The 22585-nt window shown below is 41.8% G+C and overlaps 1 protein-coding gene across 1 annotated transcript in view; it reads right to left on the bottom strand.

Annotated features, from left to right (window-relative positions):
- Nucleotides 1–22585, bottom strand: part of LOC104252902 (bifunctional heparan sulfate N-deacetylase/N-sulfotransferase 4) — an 86158-nt gene that overhangs the window by 19396 nt on the left and 44177 nt on the right. The window contains exons 4-5 of the mRNA XM_059826839.1: nucleotides 21104–21289; nucleotides 19289–19417 (exon numbers count right to left, since the gene is read on the bottom strand). Coding sequence (XP_059682822.1) covers nucleotides 19289–19417; nucleotides 21104–21289 — 315 coding nt within the window. The remainder of the gene's footprint in view (nucleotides 1–19288; nucleotides 19418–21103; nucleotides 21290–22585) is intronic.

Below are 22585 nucleotides of genomic sequence, written 5' to 3' on the forward strand. Positions count from 1 at the left end.
GGGGAACAGTGGTCCTAAATTTCTCAGACCACCTGTGCAGTTAATATGCCATTCTGGTTGATAAATCATGTTCTTTCCATTTGGCTGGGTGGGCAGGGGGAAAGAAAGGGTATTTCATGCTGCTTCCACCTGACAGAATCCAACAGAAGCTATATCCTGCATCTGGCTATTTACCAGCTTCTCTGCTCCTAAACCATAATACTTGGTTAGTGACTCATTAACAAACCTGAACTGGTCACACCTATGGTATGAGATTGTTTGTAAACTAATGACAGCACCACCACACCATTTTATTATCTGATTCTTGTTTTCAGGGCTTTTTAAAATCAGTTATATCCAGAAATTATAGATATCCAGCATATTGTCTATGTGTAATGTTTGTCTATGCATGCTTGTGTTACCTACGTAAAATGAAATCTAGATTAGCTAGTAGAGAAAAGTGAGGGGCTTGTTTGAAAATTATGGGAATATAAACCGTTTGACTTCTTTGGGAGGATCATTCCTGAGAAGTGTAAACCACTGTAGATCCCTGCAGCGTGGACAGAGCTTTAATAAGAAGTTTGCACTGAGTGTTGAACTCTAGTGGGATTTTCGGTCTGGCTGGGTGACCCGCACCATGCTAGCAGTAGCCAGGTAGCTATGAAGATCCCATTAGCCACTTCGCTATGCTTTCAGAGGCTTAAATTCCTTACTATATGTGACCACCAGGAATGCAAATACCCTGAAGGTCAAAGGGTAAAGTGACTTCCAAACCCAGGACATATTTGCTTTTAAATCTCTATCCTTCGTGTGTGCGTGCATTTGTTAACTGCAGGATTTAGTTTATGCTATACGTGCAGCTTCGAGTGCAGGAGTGCTCGACATTTCACTTCAGAGCTGTGCCTTTGGATGACTGAGGGTAAGACCTGCCCTCAGCTGGTGTGAATCCCTCCAGCCTGAGTGAAATCTGTGGTTGCGTTGATTTGTACAGGAGCTGATATTAAATAAGGCTGCTTCCTCTCTGTTCCCCAGGAGCCCGTGCTCCATAGCCACCAATGTCCTTGCTCTCTACCCCAGTGAATTAAAACAATTATGAAATTAGCACAAAGCTTCTGGTTTTTCTTTGAGAACAGCATATGCCTACATGCTAGAACAGAAATTCTTGGAAAAGGGACTGTTAGTGCTCCAGCTTCCACCAATCTACTGATGTACCTGGCCAGTCTCAAGGGTGGCTATCCAATATTGGGAATCAAATATTGGCTGATACCTTTATGTTGATGTTTGAAACTATGCCTATCCATTGATCTAGCACTTGCAATAAAAATATGAATTACAAAATTTATGTATAAATGTGTTCCACCTCATCCTCTCAGCCATTCCATAAGTAAATAGGATCAATGTTCCCTTTTAGGTCCTTTCCTCCTGCTTGTCCTTTGGCCCTGCCCCATTGCTGGAAAGCCCAGGAACAGCGAGAGGTCTCACATGTGAATCCTGCTCCTCTAAGAGGAACTTGTTGGTCACTGTCTTTAACAACTTTTTTCCTTGCTTCTGCACCTCTTAAATAAAATTTGCAAGAAGGGAGGGATTAATGCGTGCAAAATAAACCAGGGGTATAGCTCAACCTTGTGCAAAACAAGGACAAGGTGGGCAATATATGGTGCAGGCATGTTCTTGTAGAAATGTGGTAGCCTATTTACTGCTCATGTCTGCTCCTCTCCTGCATGAATGTTTCCCGGAACAATGAGTTTTGCTATTCCGTCTTTTTCCATTGTGCTCAGAAAATGCCGTACAGTTGCTCCTGGAGCAAACTCCCATAATTGGATCTAGATGGCAGCATGTTGTATTTCTGAATGTGTAAATGGGATGTCATGGCTGAGAAATGCAAAACTGTCAAGTGTCCATTTACTAATACCAAGTAGCTCTATGCTAGGCTGACCACAGAAATACCTCTTTCAGTTTCAAGTGTTTAATATATTTCACATCCTGACAGCCTCCTATTATGGATTACAGACTTCTCTTGTACCTTATGAGCCAGAGCCCCATTCACTGATAATGAATCCCAGAACACTTGGGCCCTTAATGCAGCTGTTTCTGCAGCAGCACGACAAGGGAGCTGGGAGAGAGATTTTTGTGTTGACAAAGCACTAATTTTAATAATGACAAATTGTTTCTCTAGAATTCAGCACTATTCATTTTCATGACCCTTCTGCTATTGAAGCAAAATCATTTATATGCCTGAAAATCGCTTTTTTACTTTTACTCTATTTCCAGTCTGCACATCTTTTTATATTTCAGCGTTCTTGACAAGATAATAAAATATTTTCCAAACATGATATTGCTAAAGAAAGCGACAAAGGCAGTGTTTGGAAAGAAACATTTTTGTCTTTGATCAAAGGGGAAACAAAAACATTGAATGGTGTTTTATTTCCCATGCCCATATTCATTACAGTGTCTGTATTCCACCCAAAGTGCTCCCAGCGACAGGAGGGGATGCTGCTGTTGATCAATGGTGGTACGTGGCCTTGGGGCAGCTATACCAATGTTGTAGTGTATCTATGTTTTAACATTCCCTATTCAAAGAGCAAAATTGTTTCTCATTTACCCAGGAACGCTTTCTACCTTTCCATTATTTAGTTGGTATGATTAAATGAATTCTTTATTATTGACAAAGAAAACCTGTGCGTTGTTCCTTTTCCTATGAGAATAAAGTTGCTATGTTTGTTTTTTATTTTTATTTTCTAATGTCTATCCAAGTCTCATGCCTAAAAATAAAGGCTGAATCATGACCACATTCCAATACATCAACTATTTCCCATGTTGTATACATCTTTGATACCCCTGATGCGTGGGGTCCTAGATGAAGAAAGCTGGTTAGGAGGTCCCACTCCATTAGTTACATTTTTTGTGTAAGTGTAAAGCCTGCAATTAAAAAAGTGGGTTTTTTTACTATTAGGGCATGCTTTCAGACCCTGTGGAAAAAACCTGCTGCTCTTGATGGCTTTATGCAATCAGTGCATAGCTGCATTAGGGTGGAGAAACTAAATGGATTTTTTTATGTCTCTTCATTTGTCACACTTGTATAAGTGATCAGCAGTATATCTAATTGTGGCCAAAGTTTAATGAATTCTCAGCAAATGTGGTGCTGCCAGTTATATCTGTGGGACCCATGAAGTCTCTGCAGAAGTCTAGAGCAATCAAGCCTCCTGTTAGAAGCAAATATTTACATTTTTAAGTGAAATTCATGATATAGGAATTTGTTTTGTTGCCATCTGTGTTTTCCCATTGAAAAGACTTCCTTAGACTATAAACTTCCTCTAAAAAAAAAAAAACCTATTCAGTTCAGACCCAAGAAGAAACCCAAATTCAGATGAAAATGGATTTGGGTACTGTTGTCTTCAGTCAGATTTGTACAACAACCATTTCTGACAGAATAATAAAAATATCATCAAAGATACAGCTCTGAGAAGTCTCAGATGGTTTTGGTCTTCTGTTTTCAAAGCTGATCAAAGGAGTTTGTATAAGGCAATAGTTGTCAATAACCCATTTCCTTGACGGTATATGTTGCATGCTCCTTGTTAACTTCTATCAGGCAACTACAAAATACTGGTCGAGGCTGTCAACCTCTAGTCATAATCCTCTGCAGATAGTTGAATCCTCTGGCTTCAATTATTTTGTGCAAACGAATAATTTGAGTATTCCTTGGCATGGGTTTATGATACCAAATTACATCCCCCCTCTGGCTGCATCTATGGAAAATCATGAAGCTTTCTCTATTACTGCACTGAAATAATGACAGTTTTCCATTATTGTTATAATGTCACAAATATTGTCCTGACAGTACTGCTGTCGCAGCAGGAGGGCTGGCCTGAGCTGAGGGGTGAATGACCACCACGGGCTGCTCTTAGTCCAAGGTCCTCTGCAGTGTCTTTCAGTGGTGTGCTGTAGGTAGTGCTGTCTTACAAGCCTTGTATTTATCACAGCATGTAAAAATGCAAAAATACTTCAAAGTAATACACTGTGCCTCCCCTGTATACACAGATAAAGTAAGATTTTTTGCTTTTGGGTCTGTGGGAGTGAAATAATGACAGCACTGATCAGTTGGGCCCCTCACTCCAAGAAGGACATTGAGGTGCTGGAGCGTGTCCAGAGAAGGGCGACGGAGCTGGTGAGGGGTCTGGAGCACAAGTCTGATGAGGAGCGGCTGAGGGAGCTGGGGGTGTTCAGTCTGGAGAAGAGGAGGCTGAGGGGAGACCTCATCGCTCTCTACAACTGCCTGAAAGGGGGTTGTGGGGAGGGGGGTGTTGGTCTCTTCTCCCAAGTGACTAGTGACAGGACAAGAGGAAAAGGCCTCAAGTTGCACCAGGGGAGGTTTAGGCTGGATGTTAGGACAAACTTCTTCACCAAAAGGATTGTCAGACACTAGAAGAGGCTGCCCAGGGAGGTGGTGGAGTCACCATCCCTGGAGGTATTTAAAAGATGTGTGGATGAGGCGCTGAGGGACATGGTTTAGTGGTGGACTTAGCAATGCTAGGTTACTGGTGGGACTTGACGCTCCTAAGGGTCTTTTCCAACCTAAATGATTCTATGGAAATATGTCTCTCTAAAATGCAGTTTCTAAGATCCAAGGAGGAACAGATATACCAACTGGAAGCAGGGGGACTCTGGGCACTTACAAGAAATGTTATGGCTGTCTCTCTTTAGGACCAGGATGTCCTGTGGAGCAGACTGCCTGATCCTTGGCACTGCGTCATTTTGCTGAATCTCAGGTCCAGGGGAACACTGGATCTAAACCTTTCCATGGGGATCACAGGGATGGTGCTAACGCGTGCTGCCCAGCAGCTGTGAGGAGCGGGGGAAGAACATTGGGTCAGCCCTGTTCTTTGTGCAGGAGAGGGGGCTGGCGTGGGCTGGGGACGGAGGAAAGCCCCACATTTGAGGGTTGAACGTTGCAGCTTAAGAAAGCAACTACCATGGGTTTATGTGCCTTGATTTGTCTTCAGCAGCCCTGGCAGAGAGCTGTTTGGGCAGGAGGTGGGGACCGCCCTACCTAACCCTGGGGAGATAGGGAGGTGGGCAGCCCCTTGCTCCAGGCTATGGCTCCCTTGCCTGCATGAGGTCGGCTCTGCAATGGGGGTAGCTGACTGCATCCCTGGAGCTCCTGCTTTTATTTCTTAGCTGGCATTGCCCAGATGAGAGGGTCTGTGCCCAGCCAGATCTCACAAACTCTGCTCTGCAGCATGGAGCAGGGCTACAGAGGACGAGAGACACCCAGGCAAGGGTTGTGAGTGACATTAAAACCCACTGGTTAAATAAAGTGCTAGGTTGGAGGTGGATGAAAATATTTTGCTCAGCGTTGAACACACGTATATGGGGAGATGACAGCTGGTATCTGAGTGCTCAGGCTGGAGCCATGACCATCAACCAGCCTGCAGGCTTTGCTGCTTCTACCCTCACCAAATTTTCCCACTGCTTGGCCTTATTTCTAGGGAAGGGTCAGCTTTGCTCTCTTGATTTGTGCATGCTTGTTCATAAATGCCTGATATCTAATTAAATAATGACATGTTTTAGGAGCATGTGGATATTACAGATAATCCAGGAGGGATCACTTTTTAGCGTAGATTAAATATCTTCGCAGCAAAACTAATTACTTTCCCAGAATTTCCAAAATATCTTATGGGGCCTCTTACTCGTGTGAGTGGCAAACAGTCAGAAGATTTCTTCCTGTTTGACTTTCATTTTAATGGCAATAAAGAGCTCTCTCGTTACTTTGAAGAAATCTAAATATGATGCTTATGTTTTAAGCAATATTAAACCTTAGTTATGCAGACTGCAGAGGATATGATGAGATATAATTAAGAGAGTTTTCTCTATGCGTATAGTACCTGCATGGCTGCGATTCCTGGATAAGAGGAGGAGACTCTGCCACTCAGGAATCCGTGTAAACAACTAGACAGCATTCAACCAGGGGAGCCAGCGGTGGCCAGGCTGCCAAACAGCTAACAACGGTGGTAATAAATATTTATGAACACTGCATTTGAGCCAAACTGTGTGCTTGACTTGAGTCTCTCTGCCTACCCACTGCGGGTCACCTGGGAATGCTCTGTCAAATTTCTCTCACCTGCAATGACCCGGGGTTAAACTTTGTCATCTCACAGCTTGGAGATATCCCCTGGCTACTCTGGCAGGTTCTAGGGAAGATGGTATTTCTAGGCGGGATGAAACTAGTCCTGAAGTAAACATGGACTTTAGGGTTGGAGGGCTGACCACCTTAATGGAAGCATTTGCTTTAGCGTTGCAGGTGCGTAACGTATTGCTCGTGCCCGTCGGTGTTAATACGCACAGAGGAATCGCAGTATTTCACAGATGACAGTTCAATACAACAGGCAAAGGTGCAAGCTGCCCTATTCGCTTCAACAGGACTTCAGTAAGTGCAATAGTAGCCTGACCTAGGGAGAGTGCTTTTTTGTTAACTGGATCTTCAGTCATTTTTCTCTCTATTTACCCTTCCAATCAATGAGTTAAAACATAATCCTCTGAGCCGGCTGAACTTTGGGATAAATGTGCTCACGTATCAGCTAATGGCAAATAATGGTCAAAATGATTATTAGTATGGATAAACATCCATAAATGACTGTTTCTCTGACATTTCTCTTTATAGCTGTGCTTAAATAAGATCTGGTTTTAACTCTGTTTTGAATGATGGAATGAATTATGCCTATTATCGTTAGCATGATGCTTCATAGTCTCCAGATAGAGGAAGGTAAAGTCTCTCAGAGCAATGCTGACACTCCCTATGGAAATTCCTGCCCAGGACCCTGCACAGCACACAGAGTTGCAGAACAACTGTGAATCATCCCCTTTAAACTGAGCCCTCTTATAAACACTGAATAAGGGTTTTCACCAGGATACTTTCTTCCAAACTGCAAAGAATGAAATGCCAGGCAAGTTGGTATAGATTGGAGATGCAGGAAGTTTATCATTTGTTTTTATAACTGTTCTGCTGTCATGTTGCTATTCTAGCAGTTTTATGAAGAGCTGACTGCTCTATGTTGTAGAGTATTCATAAATGATGATTAATTAATTCATTTTGGTGGCCTACTCTGAGCAAACAAACTTCAGAGTTAATTTAATTCTCCACTCTTGGTTTCAGAGGGAAAAAAAAGCAGCATTTTCAGTTCACTAGAGGATATAATATTCTCAAATCAGCCACTTTCCAATTAATTTTGAATGGCAAACACAGCAAGGAAATTTTGTTCTTGTCCATTTACTTCTATTAAGGATTCATTTTCAATAATCAGAGAATTCTGAGTCAGCTCATTTTTACCTTAAAGGCTTGCTCCTGACACTTTAATAAATTATCGTGCGGTGTGTGCTTGAAGGTAACAGATTCTTTTTCTCTTTACCCAATAACCCTCTTGTTGACACACAGTCATTTATTACTATTTCTGCCATCACCTAACTTGCTGGGAAGTAATTCTGATAAAGTACCAAAACGCATGGTGTGGAGTATCAGCTTTCATAAAGTAAAATGTCATGAAAGGAAAAAAAGGAAATGTGTTATCCCTGAAATATTTTCTTCATGCTCTGAGTTTCAAGCTAATTAGTTTCTAAATATGCTGCTGAAGCCGTGAGTTTCCATGGGATAATATTTTTCTATACCAGCTCTTTGCAGCTGGGGTAGCCATGTGGGATGAAGGAAAAAAGAATGATTTACAAAGGGGAAAAAAGATTCAAAAGCCTGAGCAAGGTTGGAGTGGATTTAATCACACACCTGGAGTTGGAAGATAAAAGCGGCTTCAAATTTTATGTTTGTATTATAATATTTCTATCATGTTATCAGTGCTTACAGGGCTTCTAGTTGCAAAAGGAAATATCTTTAGGGGAAGGGGCGATGGCGCTGTAGATACAGACGCTTTTGTAGTGTGCTATCTTTCAATACAGATGTACGTTGGTTGTATTGAACCTTAACACGTGCTGTGGCAGGAAGAAAGCAGAAGTGTTTACGATGCCGAACGTGCATGGGATGTAAGCATTTTTCTGAATAAAGAAGAGATACTACCCTCTTCCTCAGGCAAAAGCTAATGACTACGTCCTACAGTCACTGCCTGCCCAGGCAGCTCTGGCTGGGGTGCCCCTGGGATGGCAACCCCATGGTCATCTCTACAGCCACGAGCCTCTGGCCACTCTCTTGTGCTTCACTGTAACATTGACTTAAATGTGGTAGAATGGTTCTTTACATGGTCCTGGCAGGTTAATGGGCCCCTGTACAAAGAAGAATAAGGCTCAACTCTCTCTCTTCTTTCATTTGATTTGGTGTGTTTGTGACCATTAAGACAAAATCTGACGTAGCTGGTTAATAACAAAACTCCCTTTTAATTTGGTCGAACGAACATATCCCTCTTCTTGTGTTGGAGAGGGACACACCTGTCCCTATAAGCGGTAGCCTGCTAATTATGGCTCAACAAGTACTGACATTTTCGTAGTGGGGAGGTTGCTTGCTTACTTTTCCCTGTTCCTGAAATATGCTGAGATGCTCTGTTCACAGGGCCCTTAACAGAACTGCATTATGAATTACTTTTGGATTGCAGCATATTTCCTACAATGCCCAAGGTTATTTTTTATTCTTTCTACGGCTATGCTCAGAGAAACAAAGCAAATAAAAAGAAAAATATTATTAACACTCAAGATGTTTCCTAATAACACTCCCAAATCTCTTGTGGAAGGTATAAATTAGCCCCTCTCTGCATTTACTTTTAATATTCTGAAGCAATAATGTGTGATTCTCATCTGTTTTTTGTGATGAGTGAGAGCAGGAAACAAGAACAAAATGTTCAAAGTATGGCACATGCGGGACACGCAGAATTTAGATCTAACAGACTGGAAATGAACAATAACCCTTTAGTTACGGTGAGAGTTTAAAAATGTAAATGCATTTAAGTGGCCTTCAAAATTAAAAGCGTCCCATGACACTTACAAAGAATTTGCCTATCTCTGCAACATGTGATCACGCCTTGTTCCAAAGTTAGAATAATAATGTACCTTATTATGGACTGTCTGTAGCTTCTCCTGAGTTGAGTTCAAAGTTACCTTTCAATCACAAGTCTGATTTCATTCTTGACAACCAAATTCCCACAAAGGAAGCTAATCTTCCTGAAATTCATATACCACATTTCATCTCAAGTTAAAGCTTCTTAGGGATGTTTGAAGTAGGAAGAGGAGTTTAAAAAAGGGTTTAAGTTTTCCCTTTTTCTGCTACTTCTCTTTTTTTACTTTTAAAAATGGCTTGATCTACCAGTTGCAAATATGTCTTATTTTGTTGGCTTTGAGGATGAGAGAACAAGAGGAAATGGCCTCAGGTTGCACTAGGGGAGGTTCAGGCTGGATATTAGGAAAAACTTCTTTACTGAGAGAGTGGTGAAACACTGGAATAAGCTGCCCAGGGAGGTGGTGGAGTCACCATCGCTGGAGGTGTTCAAGGAACGTGTGGACATGGCACTGTGGGACATGGTTGAGTGGGCATGGTGGGGTTGGGGTGGTGGTTGGACTTGATGGTCTTACAGGTCTTTTCCAACCTTAACGATTCTGTGAAAAAAGTTTTGTGCAGGGTATGCGTGTGTGTCTAGATACTATGTGGTGATGCAGGTATAAATCTAGAGTAAAGAGATTTATATATATAGTAATGAAATGCAGGAATGGCCTGTGCAAGTTCTTTATGGTGGAACTATAAAAGGAGACAGTGGGAGACTGAAAACACCCCATGAGAAGAAGGGGAAAGGAAGAGTTAGCCCAGCCAAGTTCATGTGTGTAACAAGGAGGAAAAGGAAGGAAGAATAGGAAAAGAGAAGCATGTTGTGAATTAAGACACTGGATATAAGTAACGATCTGATCCTTGGTAGAGATCTTCAATTTAATCACCTCTCTAGGGATATCTAACCTTCTCGGCTCAGGCTACAGAGAATCTTAATTCACTGTGTTCAGCTGTGACCAGGACAGAGATGGGAATGTCTTGAGATGGTGGGGGTCTCATATTGGGTTTGATTTTCTGCAAGCTTTTCCACTGTTTGTATGTGGCCAAAGATTGGGTCGTACTTTGCAAGAAACTTTGCCCTTGCATACATGTGAGGCCAACAACTACTTTGGTTTCAGCGTTACCTTGGCGCTGTCTCTCAGAAGGGATTGGTGGCTGCAGACCTTAAATGGGGCTAGAACGGAGCGGAAAATAGGAAAGGCACTGGAGGAAGGGGGCTGGCAGTATTAAGGGTTATCCATTAGCTTTTCAAGCTGAACAGATAATGAGAAAAACATGCACCAGACTGGCAAGTAAATCCAGTTAACTGACTACTCAACTGAGCAAGCGGATCTTGCTGGTTCTTCTCAAAGCTTGATGTTCTTATTTTTGCTTTAGCGTTCGACCAATATGCCTTTTGTGCTGTCACTTGCTGGCTTAATAAAAAGCTCTCTGGTTTAAAGAGATTTTTTTAGGAGAAATGACTCCCTCGCTCTTGTTTGTAGGGGCAGTAATATTTAGGGCTGTATTTATTAGCTTATCTTGGCTGTTAAATGTTTATGACTGTTCTTTATCGTCTGTGAAGCAGGGGAGTAAAGGAGATGAACTAGAAAACAGATACTGGAAGACCTTGCGGATGCTGATGATGTGATATATAGAACAATTTGTAAAAGCATGCTTTAAATATGTCAGAGCATTTCTCAGGAGACTGAATGAAGGGCAACGGTCAGAGAACATGGACTGAACCCACTTAGTTTTGAGCCTGACATTTGGGTGTGGAAAATCTTGCTTAAATTTAAACTCCAATAGAGTTCCCTAACTTTTCTTATGAGAACCCTGCTGTTTGCTGCTGAAAGTATTTCAGTTTGGGAACAGTATGTTATGAATGTTTTGGGTTTTTTTGAATTATGAATTTTCATGGTTTGCATTTTGAAGCAAAGCAAGGGATTTGCTCTCTTCATCCCATTTCCTCGCTCCACCTCATGCTCCACATTTATTCATGATAGCAGATGATGTGACCGTGAGCGTGCCTTAGAAAATATGTTGCTCTAATTGGCACATCGCAGCTTTCACACCAAAGCTCTCTTTCGAAAGAAAGGAGGTACCTTAACGCAGGTTGATTTTAATGCTGGTTAACTTATCTTGCTCTACCAAGTATGTCAAAGGCAGAAATACGTGTAAAGCTGGTTAGCATTTGATGGGAAGGTATTTTAAAAAAAAAAAAAGGCAAAGAAAAGGAATATGATTCAGCACTGGTGAAGTGAACGAAGAGGAAGGGGGATTTTATAAATATATTCTGGGAATGGATAGAGTTATTCTAAAGGGCAATTAAGCTAAGTAAATAATAAGTAGAATAAAAAATGCTGAAAATGACTGAAATGTTGAACTCCTTGAAATGCCATAAATTTTTTCATAGTTATGTAACCCAATGAAGCAAACATTAAAAAAAAAAAATCTTTGAAAGCACCTCAAAGCACTGCAAGATGGCTGCAAAGAATTGGCAAGGTTTAGGAAGAGAGAAAAGGAAATTATGCCATTCGAAATGGTTTAAAAAGTAAATAATTTTTAAAAAGTCTTAAGTTGACTTTTTTCTGTTGAAGCAGTGGAATGTTGTACACCTGCAGAAAACCTAAACATTTTTTCACAAGGGATTGGGTTGCTACAATGCTGGTCAGAGCCAGAGAATTTTCTGTCACATTTACATAGCTGGGTTGTGTTATATTCAGATTAAGGACACGGTATTCTTCTTGTCTGATGCTCTTTGCTTGATATGCCGTGAGTGGCAATGTACTTTCCTGAGTGGCAACATACTTTCTTGTTTTAAAATCTAACTACAATTAATAGACATACGTGCTCTTGCAGCACAGGGGTAAGAATCTTAGTATTGCAAGGTTTTATTTTACTATCAGAATTAGATTAGACACAAAAGCAGTTTTGTAAAACTTTTTTTACATTTTTGATTGATGTTTTAGATGTCTTTTTCTTTTTTTTTTCTTCCCCTGCTTATTTCTACTGATTGTGGTGGTTTTGCTGCTTTATTTTCACCACTGACATTGTGCGATGACTTTTAGGAGTTCTGTCCCAATTAGGATTTAGCGAATAACTGAGTTTTGATGTTTGATAAACCACAAAGTAAATAACATCGATGATGATAACAACATAACACTGAACATCGAGCTTTGGTCTGGCAAGGGAGGAAAAAATATTTCAGTTGAATGTTTCATTGCTTTTCTTGTATCAAATAGTAAAGGAAAACCCCAAGAGCACAGTAATGTCTCCTTTTTTGTCCCAGATTGTATGTGTATTTCTTATTTGTAAATACATCTGAAGCTCCTTGTTCTTGTTGTAAGCCTCCAAATGAATGAAACCCTTCAGAGAGGAGCTAGATTGAAAGAGTTGCACTATTTAGGTTTATTTCAAACCCACTCTGCTGAGACTTTTTCCACTAACTTTAATGAGCTTTGCTTTGAAGCATTTATGCAAAGAATAAGTACCCCAAACTCTAGACTTGAGCAGCCTTCTGCATTAGCTGGATCCCGGAAAGGTCTGGCTGGAATTCTTGTAACCCTCATTAAAACTCAAAGGAAAGTTGGTTTGATTTCAGTCTGTCTTGGTGGAATTTATCCCTCCTCTGCATACTACTAAGTCATCCCTGCCAGACATGACTCATCTTTAGGATTCATAAATTAGAAAGTGAAAATATCTCTCTGAGCCACGGAGTATTCAGTAGAAGCCATTAAAAAAAAAAAAAATCCTTCGGAAGATCCCCTTGACAATCTCTCTGCAAACTCTTTATCGTAATGCAATGCCACTTGGGCATTTTCTAATTTAACCATCTATGTGGTATTGCCTCATGGAAGTGCAAACATTTTTGGTATATGAGCTTAATATTTATTTGTAATGCATTTGCTGAAATTGCTAACTCCAACCTGAGTAATGGATAGGGTTTCTGTAAACTACTTGCTTGTAAGGCTCAGGAGGGGAAAAAAGAGAATTTGCCAGTAGCCTTCATTGGTGGCATGTTTTAAAGTTAGGGAAGGCTAGCAGATATTCAGGTCTTGCCTTTTTCAAGATTTAGTTGCAGGTTCCTTACCTCATGCAAAAACTTCATTATGACCCACCTGGTCCCTGCCGAGGCCACTTTCTGAACTTCTCACATGTGAAATACAGGGAATATACACTCACAGAAGAAGTAGTGTTGCAGTCAACGTACTGCAATGTCAATGTTGGTGCTTGCTATCATCATTGAGAGTTGCAGTCTGACCCTAAATTAGTTGTAAATAAATCCTTCCTATCTGATACATTATTCCTATTTAGTAAATTTTCTTCCCCACATTTAATCTTTCTCAAAATGTGCTTCAGTAATCAAACCAATTGAAAAAAAATGTTTAATCAAAACTTGATTATTTAAGTTGTGTTCCTGCTTGCACTTGTTTGGGGGGATGGGATAAAAGCTTATAAATGGATGTCATAACAGCCCATGGACTTCCCTGTGCTGTCTTTTATAACCCATCTTCACTGCTAAAATCCTGTTGAAAACACAACTACAAATCAAGTCACTGCTTTGTGCCTGGAAACCCTGGTCTGCATCATCCAGGCGAGGCATTTTCCTGAACAAAGCAGGATCGTAGTGCGGAAGCGATGAAAAGAACCATGATCTATTGCTTGTTTTATTAACTCTGCTGGCGGCTGTTTCAGTTAGATGTGATTGACATGTTCAATGTATTGATGCTAATACAGAGAGAGCATTAGGTCGGTGGTTACAGGGTTGAAATCAGGCAGTAGCCCTCCTGGAAGCTGGCGTTGATGTTGACTTTGGTTCTGTTGTGCTTGGGCTGCTATTCATGCTAAAGTTTATTCATCCGCTTATCGTGCATCTGCGTCTCTTCAGAACAGCTTGTGTCACCACTTATTCACAGACTTTCAGGTTTCTGTTTCTTTACCCCTGACATCTTAAGCTAGAAGGCCAGAAATAGCTGACTTTTAGTTTGTTTTTAGACAGCTAAATAACTGTAATCCACTGCAAAAGGTGGTGGTGTGCTGATTTTAATCAAGGCACTGCGATTATCTCTAAAATTTGAAACAGTCTGAAAAAGACTGTCTTGAAGTGTGTGTGTGGGAAACCTGCAATGATTCTATTTACCAGAGAGAAAAGTATGGCTTTTCGCTTCTGGAAGCCTTGCCTCAAAATAACTGCGGACATCAACTGAACTATTCTCAGCTCCACTCTTTTCCTCCCTAACTAGTGAATATATATGGTACTGGTTGGTGTAAAGGGGCCACTATTGGACTAGTGAGATGAAGCAAGGGAGCTGGTGCTGGATGGTGAAGGGAAGGAGGGGCCAGCTTGCGCAGCACCTCTTTGCACTTTTTTTAGCTAGTGTTGTTAGTCTACTTAATAACCAATAGATTCACCTACATGTCTCTTCAACAAGGCAAACTGGAAGTTGTTTGTTTTTAGTGCTCCAACAGCTTTGGTCATTTCCACGGGTGGTAGGAGAAGCCTTCCAGCAGCGATGCTTTGTGTGTAGGTGGGGGTATGAGATGTGGAGTGTGCCGCTCCTCTGTATCCACTCATGGAGTAAGCTCATGCTACGTTGCTCCCACCACATAGTGTTTCTGCACATATAGCTCAAAAATATAACAATTATTTTGTGCGTCTGTTTTCTAAGTGTCTGAAATAGTGTGAGAACTATGTTGTTGCTTTAGAGGGGTGTTTTTATGCACGAGACCGGTAATATGTTTTGCACACTCAAGGACGTAGAGCAAAAGAGCGGGAAGATGTGAGGATTGAAAGCCTGCAGGGAATGGTGTTGGAGGTCTGCAGAGAGCCAAAGCCAATGCAACCTTGTCCAGACTGGCTTTTGGGAACAGTCCTTAAAGTAAACCATCCTCAAAACCCAGGTCCAGGGTTTTGATTTGGAGGAAACTAGGTAGCTGCCTCCGAAAGAGAAGCCAGGAGCAAACAGACACTTGTGCAATGTGTGGGAGACCAGCCCTTACCACAGCTGCTTTGGGAAGATGTCATTGAACTGCACAGCTCATTTTATTTTTGGTTTAAAAAGTATATTAGCAGTTATTTATGGGTTGGTTTGTTTTTATAGGGAAAACATCTAGATTTTCAAGCGTCTAAAGCCAAAATGTTATATATCACATCTGACTTGGAATTGTTGCCCAGCTATTGTTAGGCTCATCTACAGAAACATACCACTGTGAAAACTGGCAAAGGGAACAGAAGAACCCCACAGAAATGAGGCAGACAAGCAACGACCACAAACAAACTTGCTCAGAAACCCTCTTCTGGCTTCCAGCCTACTCGATGATCAAGAAGGCACCTCATAAAATGATAATAAAATGATCATCTGCTGTAGTTGTAGAAAGGGCTCTGTGAAACCAGATTATTTCTTTTTTTGTTTGTTTTTTGTGGTTGCTCCTGCATTTTTCGAACCAGGCAGGGGTAGTGAATGACACTGCGCACCACAGGGCAAATAACTAGCTGCATAAGGAGATTTCTAACCCAATCTTGGACTCTGGAATATGATCTTTTATGGTAATAACACATATTATTTGTTGTCATGGTAGCCTGGCAGCGCTGTGAGAGCGCACATGCATACGTTCTCTTTCCGCAAGCAGGAATAGTTTTAAACCATCTTCATCCTCCAGAAGAGCACACCACCCTTGTGGAGGGCTTCCCCTTTCCCCTTGCTGGTGCACATAACTCACACTGATGCCGGTGGCAATTGTGCACACCCACTTGAGACCAGAGCCTGGAGAGCAGTAGAATTAATAGGAGATACTCTATTTCTGCAAATCTCCTCCACACCAGGAAAGAGCCTGGCCGGTGTTTTGAAAGAGTAAATGAAAAATTTTTTTAAACAATGTCAATAATGCAAAAATAAGCAATGGTACAGGAGCTCCCTTTCCTGCAAAAGTTGAAGTAGGATAACTGCAACGATGTGTAAAGCAGCCTACATGCTAGGGGGGACGGTGCATTCTGGTTAGGATTTTATTTTATGGATATGGTTTCTACCCATGGGCTACATTAGGCATCTCATTCAATATGACTCAACAACAACAACAAAATTTTAAATTATGGTTTTGAAAAAGCCTTTATGTTCCAGCCAGTTGTTCTTTTCCATAATCCATTTGGAGAGCACGTGCTGGTTTACACTGTACCGCTCATGGAAAACCCCTGAACTGTGCTCTTGGCAAAGCCCTGACCTGCACAGGTTGATATCCAAATACTAAGGAAGCTTATTAATGAGCAGAGGTGTGTGAAAAGCTTCTAGGATATAAGATGGGAAGTCTTGTTGCTATTCCAGTATCAACTGCTGCCAGATTGGAGGATGCATCACATTCAAAGCATGTTTTTTTATTCAATTGAATTTGCGAGTGGCCAGTGGAATAGGCAGGCTACTGATCTTTTTCAGAAAATACCATAGATTTTAGATACTAATCTGTAAACTTTTTCAAATTAACTGCCAAACCACTACACCTTCTCTTATACTGAATAAAAGAAAGGTCTTCCCATTTGTTCATGTGCTGTCCAGACTTGGTATTTAAAAAAAAAAAAAGAAAAAAGGTGTACGAATATAGGTGATTTTGTTTCCTCCTCACACCAGTTTCCTTCTGAGATAAGGCTAGATTTTGCTTTTACTGTTGTCAGGCAGTGCATATTTCATAGGTTAGTGTACCAACCTGACTTGAATGATGGTGGGGTTTTGTGGTGTATCTTACTTCAGCTCACATATGATTAAATTATATTTCTTCCTGTCTGAATAAGCACTATATTGGAACAGATTCATACTTAATTCAGAGTTAGGGAAGTGCATGTCAGTATTTCACTTGTGTCACTTAGCTCAGTAAAATATCAGTTTTGATGAGATAAAGATAGAAAATCATAAAAGTGGGAGGGAGGAATCAAACATTAGCAGTACAGAAAAGCTGTGCTTTTCAAATACCACACAATAATATCTATTGCACTCTCAAGTTATTGGAAGATAGCTTGGTCAAAACAATGACTTCATGTACTTGAAAGAAACCAAAGAAAATCTTCTCCCCCGCCTTCTCTTTGGAAGACGGTCTTCTAACTGTCATGAGCAGCACAGATTAAATCTGGAATGCTTTGCCTGCCATTACATACTGCCCTCCTAGGAATGGTCCTGTCTCTGCTGCATCACTCCTGAAACCTAAAAGGCAGATGGTAGAAATGCTTCTCTTGAGTATTCTTTGTGTCACGCTCAGCGGGGCACCAAAAGCACCCGTCTGCGCTGCAGGACCTGTCTAGGGAGGGGTTTGCCCTTTCCTGGGGGAAGCAATTGGACCTGGCTGGGGGAAGCTTCCCATGGGACTGGCACAGGGAGCTGGGCTCCAGCACCTCTGAGTTTGGTCCTCCTCAGGAGGTGCCTGGTGAGCCCAGGCTGATGAATTATGGAGAGTGTAATAAATGGTGGCATAGGCCTATCTGATCTCATTCAGAGTGCAATAATAGCCTTTAAAATAATTCTTAGACTAATTGAAGAGCTACCCTTCCCCATAGCCTCAGGCTGCCTTTGGAAAGAACACGTGGGATGCAATCATTTAAAAGATCCAAAGGCTGAAACTTAGAGGCAACCGTGAGCTTGTGCCTTCTTGCTTATTTGCTGTCAGTAAGAAAGAAAAACCTGAAATTAGGGAAAAGGCAAGTTGTAGGGGAGGCTGTCAGGGGGGCCTGAGCATGCTCACAGGCTTGGATGTGGGATAGGTGATTGACTGAGGAATTGGGGCTATTCTAAGCATCTCTTATGGAGTAAGAACATACTGTGCTACAGACTGCTGTGCTGCCTAAATCTGTGGAAATCTTCAGATAAGTGATGGATGCACAGGTATTGATCAAAGTATGATAAAGCCAAGGATAAATTCCAGCAGCAGCCCAAGACAGGGATGAGCCAAGTTACACTTAAGGAAACTATGGGAAGAAAAGCCAGCCTCAGAGAATTGCAGGTAGTGGAGAGACAGGATAAAGAACAGGGATATTTTTTATTCGTAAATTAGGTGTCTCGTGTACGGTAGAGAAAAATTCCTACTAGAAATCTCCCATTTCTTTAAGCCCACTGAATCTTTGACTCAGAGGCCAACTTAGCTCCCCAGCCAAAATTTTCACTTAATCGTATAATACCGAAATCTATATTGAGGTCTCTAAATAAGTGACCTGGATTTGAGAGTTAGGTCCACCTGAAGTTTCTTTAACTCTGCAGGGAAGTCAATGAGTACTGCAATTTATAAGCATTGAAAATTAGGCCACCTGGTAAGACACAAACATTTATCTTGGGAGTAGTATAGCTTGTTTGGGTGGAACAGGTAGAAGGGAGGACAGTGGCAAAAAAAGAATTGATACATAAATTTTTTGTTCTTGTCCTTCCTCCTCCGATCTCTAGGCTGCTGTCTTAAATGGCACCAGACTGATGTTTACAGGCAAGAGAACTGTGACTTCAAAATATATAATTTGCAGTCAACTAGCCTTCTTTCTTGATCCTTGGTAAGCCCAATGACACCTATGGACCCACCTACGTAATGTTATTCTATGTGTGCATGTGTATATTAGCACATCACAGTTCAGACCGCTTTATTAGTTGAGAGACAAAATTGTGTGATGGCTCTGCAAATCATCCTTAAAGTCTGTGGCACCTTTGATTAAACCATACATGTGTGTGTGTTTATACAGAAGTATGGTGTTTGTACATGCACGCATACATATATAGTTTATGGTTCATGTAACATTGACAGAGAAAAAGAAATGCAGCACTGAGTAAAGCAAAAATGTTCATTAGAAGGCTATGTATGGCTTGGGGTGTTTTTTACCAGCACAAAACCTATTTTTAAGAGCCAGTGGTGGGGGAATGATATCAGGCCTGAGCCCTGGGGTTTCCAGTGAGCTATATCAGGAGGGCCTGAGAAGCCAAGCTTATGGAAAAAAGGAAAAGCAGAATAAGATCACAGAGTTTTCTCTACCCTCACTGGTTTCTTTCAGTGTCAGTTAGACAAGTCAGCGCACTCTTCTCTCATGGGGACCTGACTTCATGTTGGGAAACACTATGGAGCTGAAATTAATGCAATTTCCAGTAACTTGTGGCATACAGTCGTAGTTAGAAACTAGCAGAAGACATTTTGCTCCTTTCCTCTTGAACTGCTTGTTACCTCTGAGCAAGTGGTCTTGATTTTTATTTCCCAAACAAGATCAAAGAAAACTGATCTCCTTCCCTTCCTCCCTCCCTCCTCCCCGTTAGTCAGCGTCTCCAAAAAATAGCAAAAGAAGGTACCTACGGGATTCAGGAGAATGGTGAGGAAGAGTTCACCTCCTCGGATACTTTTGTCCAGCTCCTGAGGACCCCCAGGATATTCCTTGTAAAAAATAGTATGAGTGAAAAGGCCACAGGTCTGTCGAGGGAGCACCTGAGAACAAAATAACAGCGCCGTTGTGACGTTAACTTCTTTCTGCAAACTTACCCTGGCGCAGCCACCCGAATCCCTCCAGCAACTCAAAGAAACAAAACCGCAACCCTCTCTGCCTCTGTGCTCTGGCGTGTTTATTTATGGGCTCCTTTGTGCCTTCTGTGCTCTTGTGGTAAGCAAGCGTGGTCCTGCAGATGTGGAGATTTCCAGATGCCAGCTCTGAAAAGCTGCGACACACATGCGCTAAGCGTTCATGCAGACCGTTTTATTCAGCTCATACGCTCATAAGTGTTTGTTTCCTGGCATTTGGAAGAGGAAGAAAACAAAAAGCCTCTTCCCTTAGCAAGGTGAGTTCATTAGCAGACAAATAACGCTTCCTGGCCGTCTTTGCTATCTCAGGCAATTAATCTTTCTGTTCTTGAGACATTGAATTTGTATTCGAGGCTAGGGACCACAAAAGACCTGTTGCTTCACGCTTTCCTCACTCCTGAAAACCAAACTCAGCCCCTCGTTCCTGGTTGTGAAATGGGTACGGGACTGGTGGGACGCTCGCACGAGACCAGCCCGCGGTCAGCTCCCCGTCCCATCGTAAATCAAATGGGTGCGCGTCAGGAACACGTCAGCGAGCAGGCGGGGGAAAACAAACTCATCTTGGAGAATTAGATGGTTTAGTTACGTTATTAGCTAGGGACTATCAAAGGGCTCTGGTAAAGTAAAGGCAACAACTGTCAGAGCTTATGGGTATTGCCTAATCCATGCAGAGACATAATTCACCTGGGGAAGGCCTTTTGTTTCCCTCCAGTCAGCATTTTTGCTTTTCTACTCAGTTAAAACACTCAGCAGAGCATTTTAATACATGTGTAAATGCACTGCTGGATTTGAGTCCCTTCCAATAGTAATTGGACTCTGTGCAGTCACGTTTTGGTTTTGATTAAGATGTTCCTTTTGTCTTGTTTTAGGGGATCACAGTTTTGACTTTATACGCATAGGCAATATTCAAGTCAGCTGGAACTTGAAAGCATCCTGGGACCTGCCCTTGAAATATTTTTACCTTCACTTATGCATATTCAATTTTTGTGTTTCACCTATCTATAGGGTTGCAGCTGGCTGGTAAGACAGGCCAAATAATTTTATACATTTTCCTGCCCTTCACGCAGCTGAAGTGCGTATGCGAGCACCTTCTCTCTCCTTGTGCAAATGCGTGGTCTGGAAGGGTTGGGTACGTGTCTGGTCCCTGGCTCTGGGAGTTTCAGAAGCAAAGCTCGGAACGAAACCTTGGCCTCAGAGAAGTGTCATATTTGCTGGAGGAGGTTACTTACAGCTGCTCACCTTCCCAGCTGGCGGGTTTCTAATCCTTTCATGCATAAAGATGAACCAGAGCTTGAAACATAGGTCTTAGGCAGTTTAATGAATTTCAAAGTATGCATTTATAACTCGGTTGATAGTTGATGGGACTACGAGTACATTTAGTTTCTGCGGATTACATTTGCAGTTGCCTGAGTTTGTGTGACCTTTTTTTTTTTAAAAAACTGGCTGCATAACAAATGCACTATTCTGGCATCCTTACAAATCCTCCATCACGGAGAATTTTAATGATTGCTGTAAAACTTGAAGCATTTGCTAAAAATAGCACACTTTTGAGTCACTTAAAGTACTATCGCTATGAAGCATGGAAATGCAGTGTACCATGATGCCATTGTGGATGAAGCCCCGTCTGTACCGTGCAGGCTTCAGGTGCGGGTATTCTTCTGTGCTGGTCACTCGGATGTGCCAGACCTTCTTCCAGGCCTCGTACAGCTGGATGTGAACCGGGTAGACCCCGGAGTGGTGCGGAGCAACTGCGTACCCCATGCCGGTCGGTATGCCGTGCTCCTGCAGAGGAGGAATATATTTAGGAACAGAAAAAGAACATGTAGTTATTCAAAGCTTATTTTTCCTGCAGACAGCAGCGTCGGAGGAGCTGTTGTCCTTGGACAGACTCCTATCTGTTTGTCTGTAGCACAAGCTCAAAACAGGGGGGGAGATGAGGGGAACCGGAATTACAGTTTGATAACTGCAGAGTGATAAATAATCCTCTTGGATTATGTTGCGTTACTGTCATACGGAATAGATTTGCCTGCCTGTTCATTACGTATTGTGTGCATTTTAATATGCGTCCTACCTGTTTGGTTCTTTTAAAAGGTAATCCGGTAAGCTGACGCTGCTCATTTACTAAGCTATCAAACAGCATTAGAGCAGTAAACAGATGGAAAAAATTGTTGCAGTGACATATGTGGGATTTTTTGTTTCGTATTTCCGGCATAAGAGCAAGATTCCTTTCTGATTAAAAATAAATAAGTAAATATCCCCCATAGCTTCTGAATCTGCTTATATTTTCCATGGTATTGAGGTAGTAGTAAAAAAAGCTGGACTTTGATGGATACCTTTTTCATTTCATAAATACTTCTTTAGCTCTATTTCTATGGGGAAATACATGCATTTTCACCAACACCATCTATAGGTTATCTTGAAAATATCTTCCAATGGCACAATGAGGTAGCTAATGTGCAGGCAGAAGGAATTAAGGAAGAAGCTTAACTGTGAGCACGCTGGGCATGTTCCCTTCACTCCTAACGCTCTCCTGCCTTTGTTCTACTCCTCATCCCTCCAGCTCCCGACTTAGCGTGGGCTGTCTGAAAACCCGGTCTGATGACAAGGCCTGATATCCACATCTATAGACCGGGATATATTTAAGAGAGCAAACTATTCGAAGTGTAAGCTATACATGTGAAAATGAGGTAATTAGTTTCGTTGGCCTGAGTGACTATTCAGAAACGCATCCAGCGTTTGTCATCAGCTGCTGGCAGAAAGAAAGGCTGCGCTCTGCCTCTTCTCCCGCTGAGGCTCATTTCCAGCAGGTTCAGTAAAAGCCCTTTTCGACTCTCCCACGGCATCTCCAGGTTGCAGGGTGTCCTGCCACTGTGGCTCTTGCCGGATCCCTTCCTGCACTCCGGGTCTTTATGGAATTCATTTTACTCCTGGTACTACAGGATACATCAGCTGTTTTCTGTTCATATAAAATTGATGTTCAGAGGGAAATGGCTAAAATGGGAGACAATTATTTTTATTTTTTCGTCCTTCCTCTTGCCCGCATTATCCAAGAACTGTTGATTACTTTAATTCCAGGAA

Source organism: Gavia stellata, chromosome 19 (assembly GCF_030936135.1).
Source record: "Gavia stellata isolate bGavSte3 chromosome 19, bGavSte3.hap2, whole genome shotgun sequence".
Classification (NCBI taxonomy): Eukaryota; Metazoa; Chordata; class Aves; order Gaviiformes; family Gaviidae; genus Gavia; species Gavia stellata.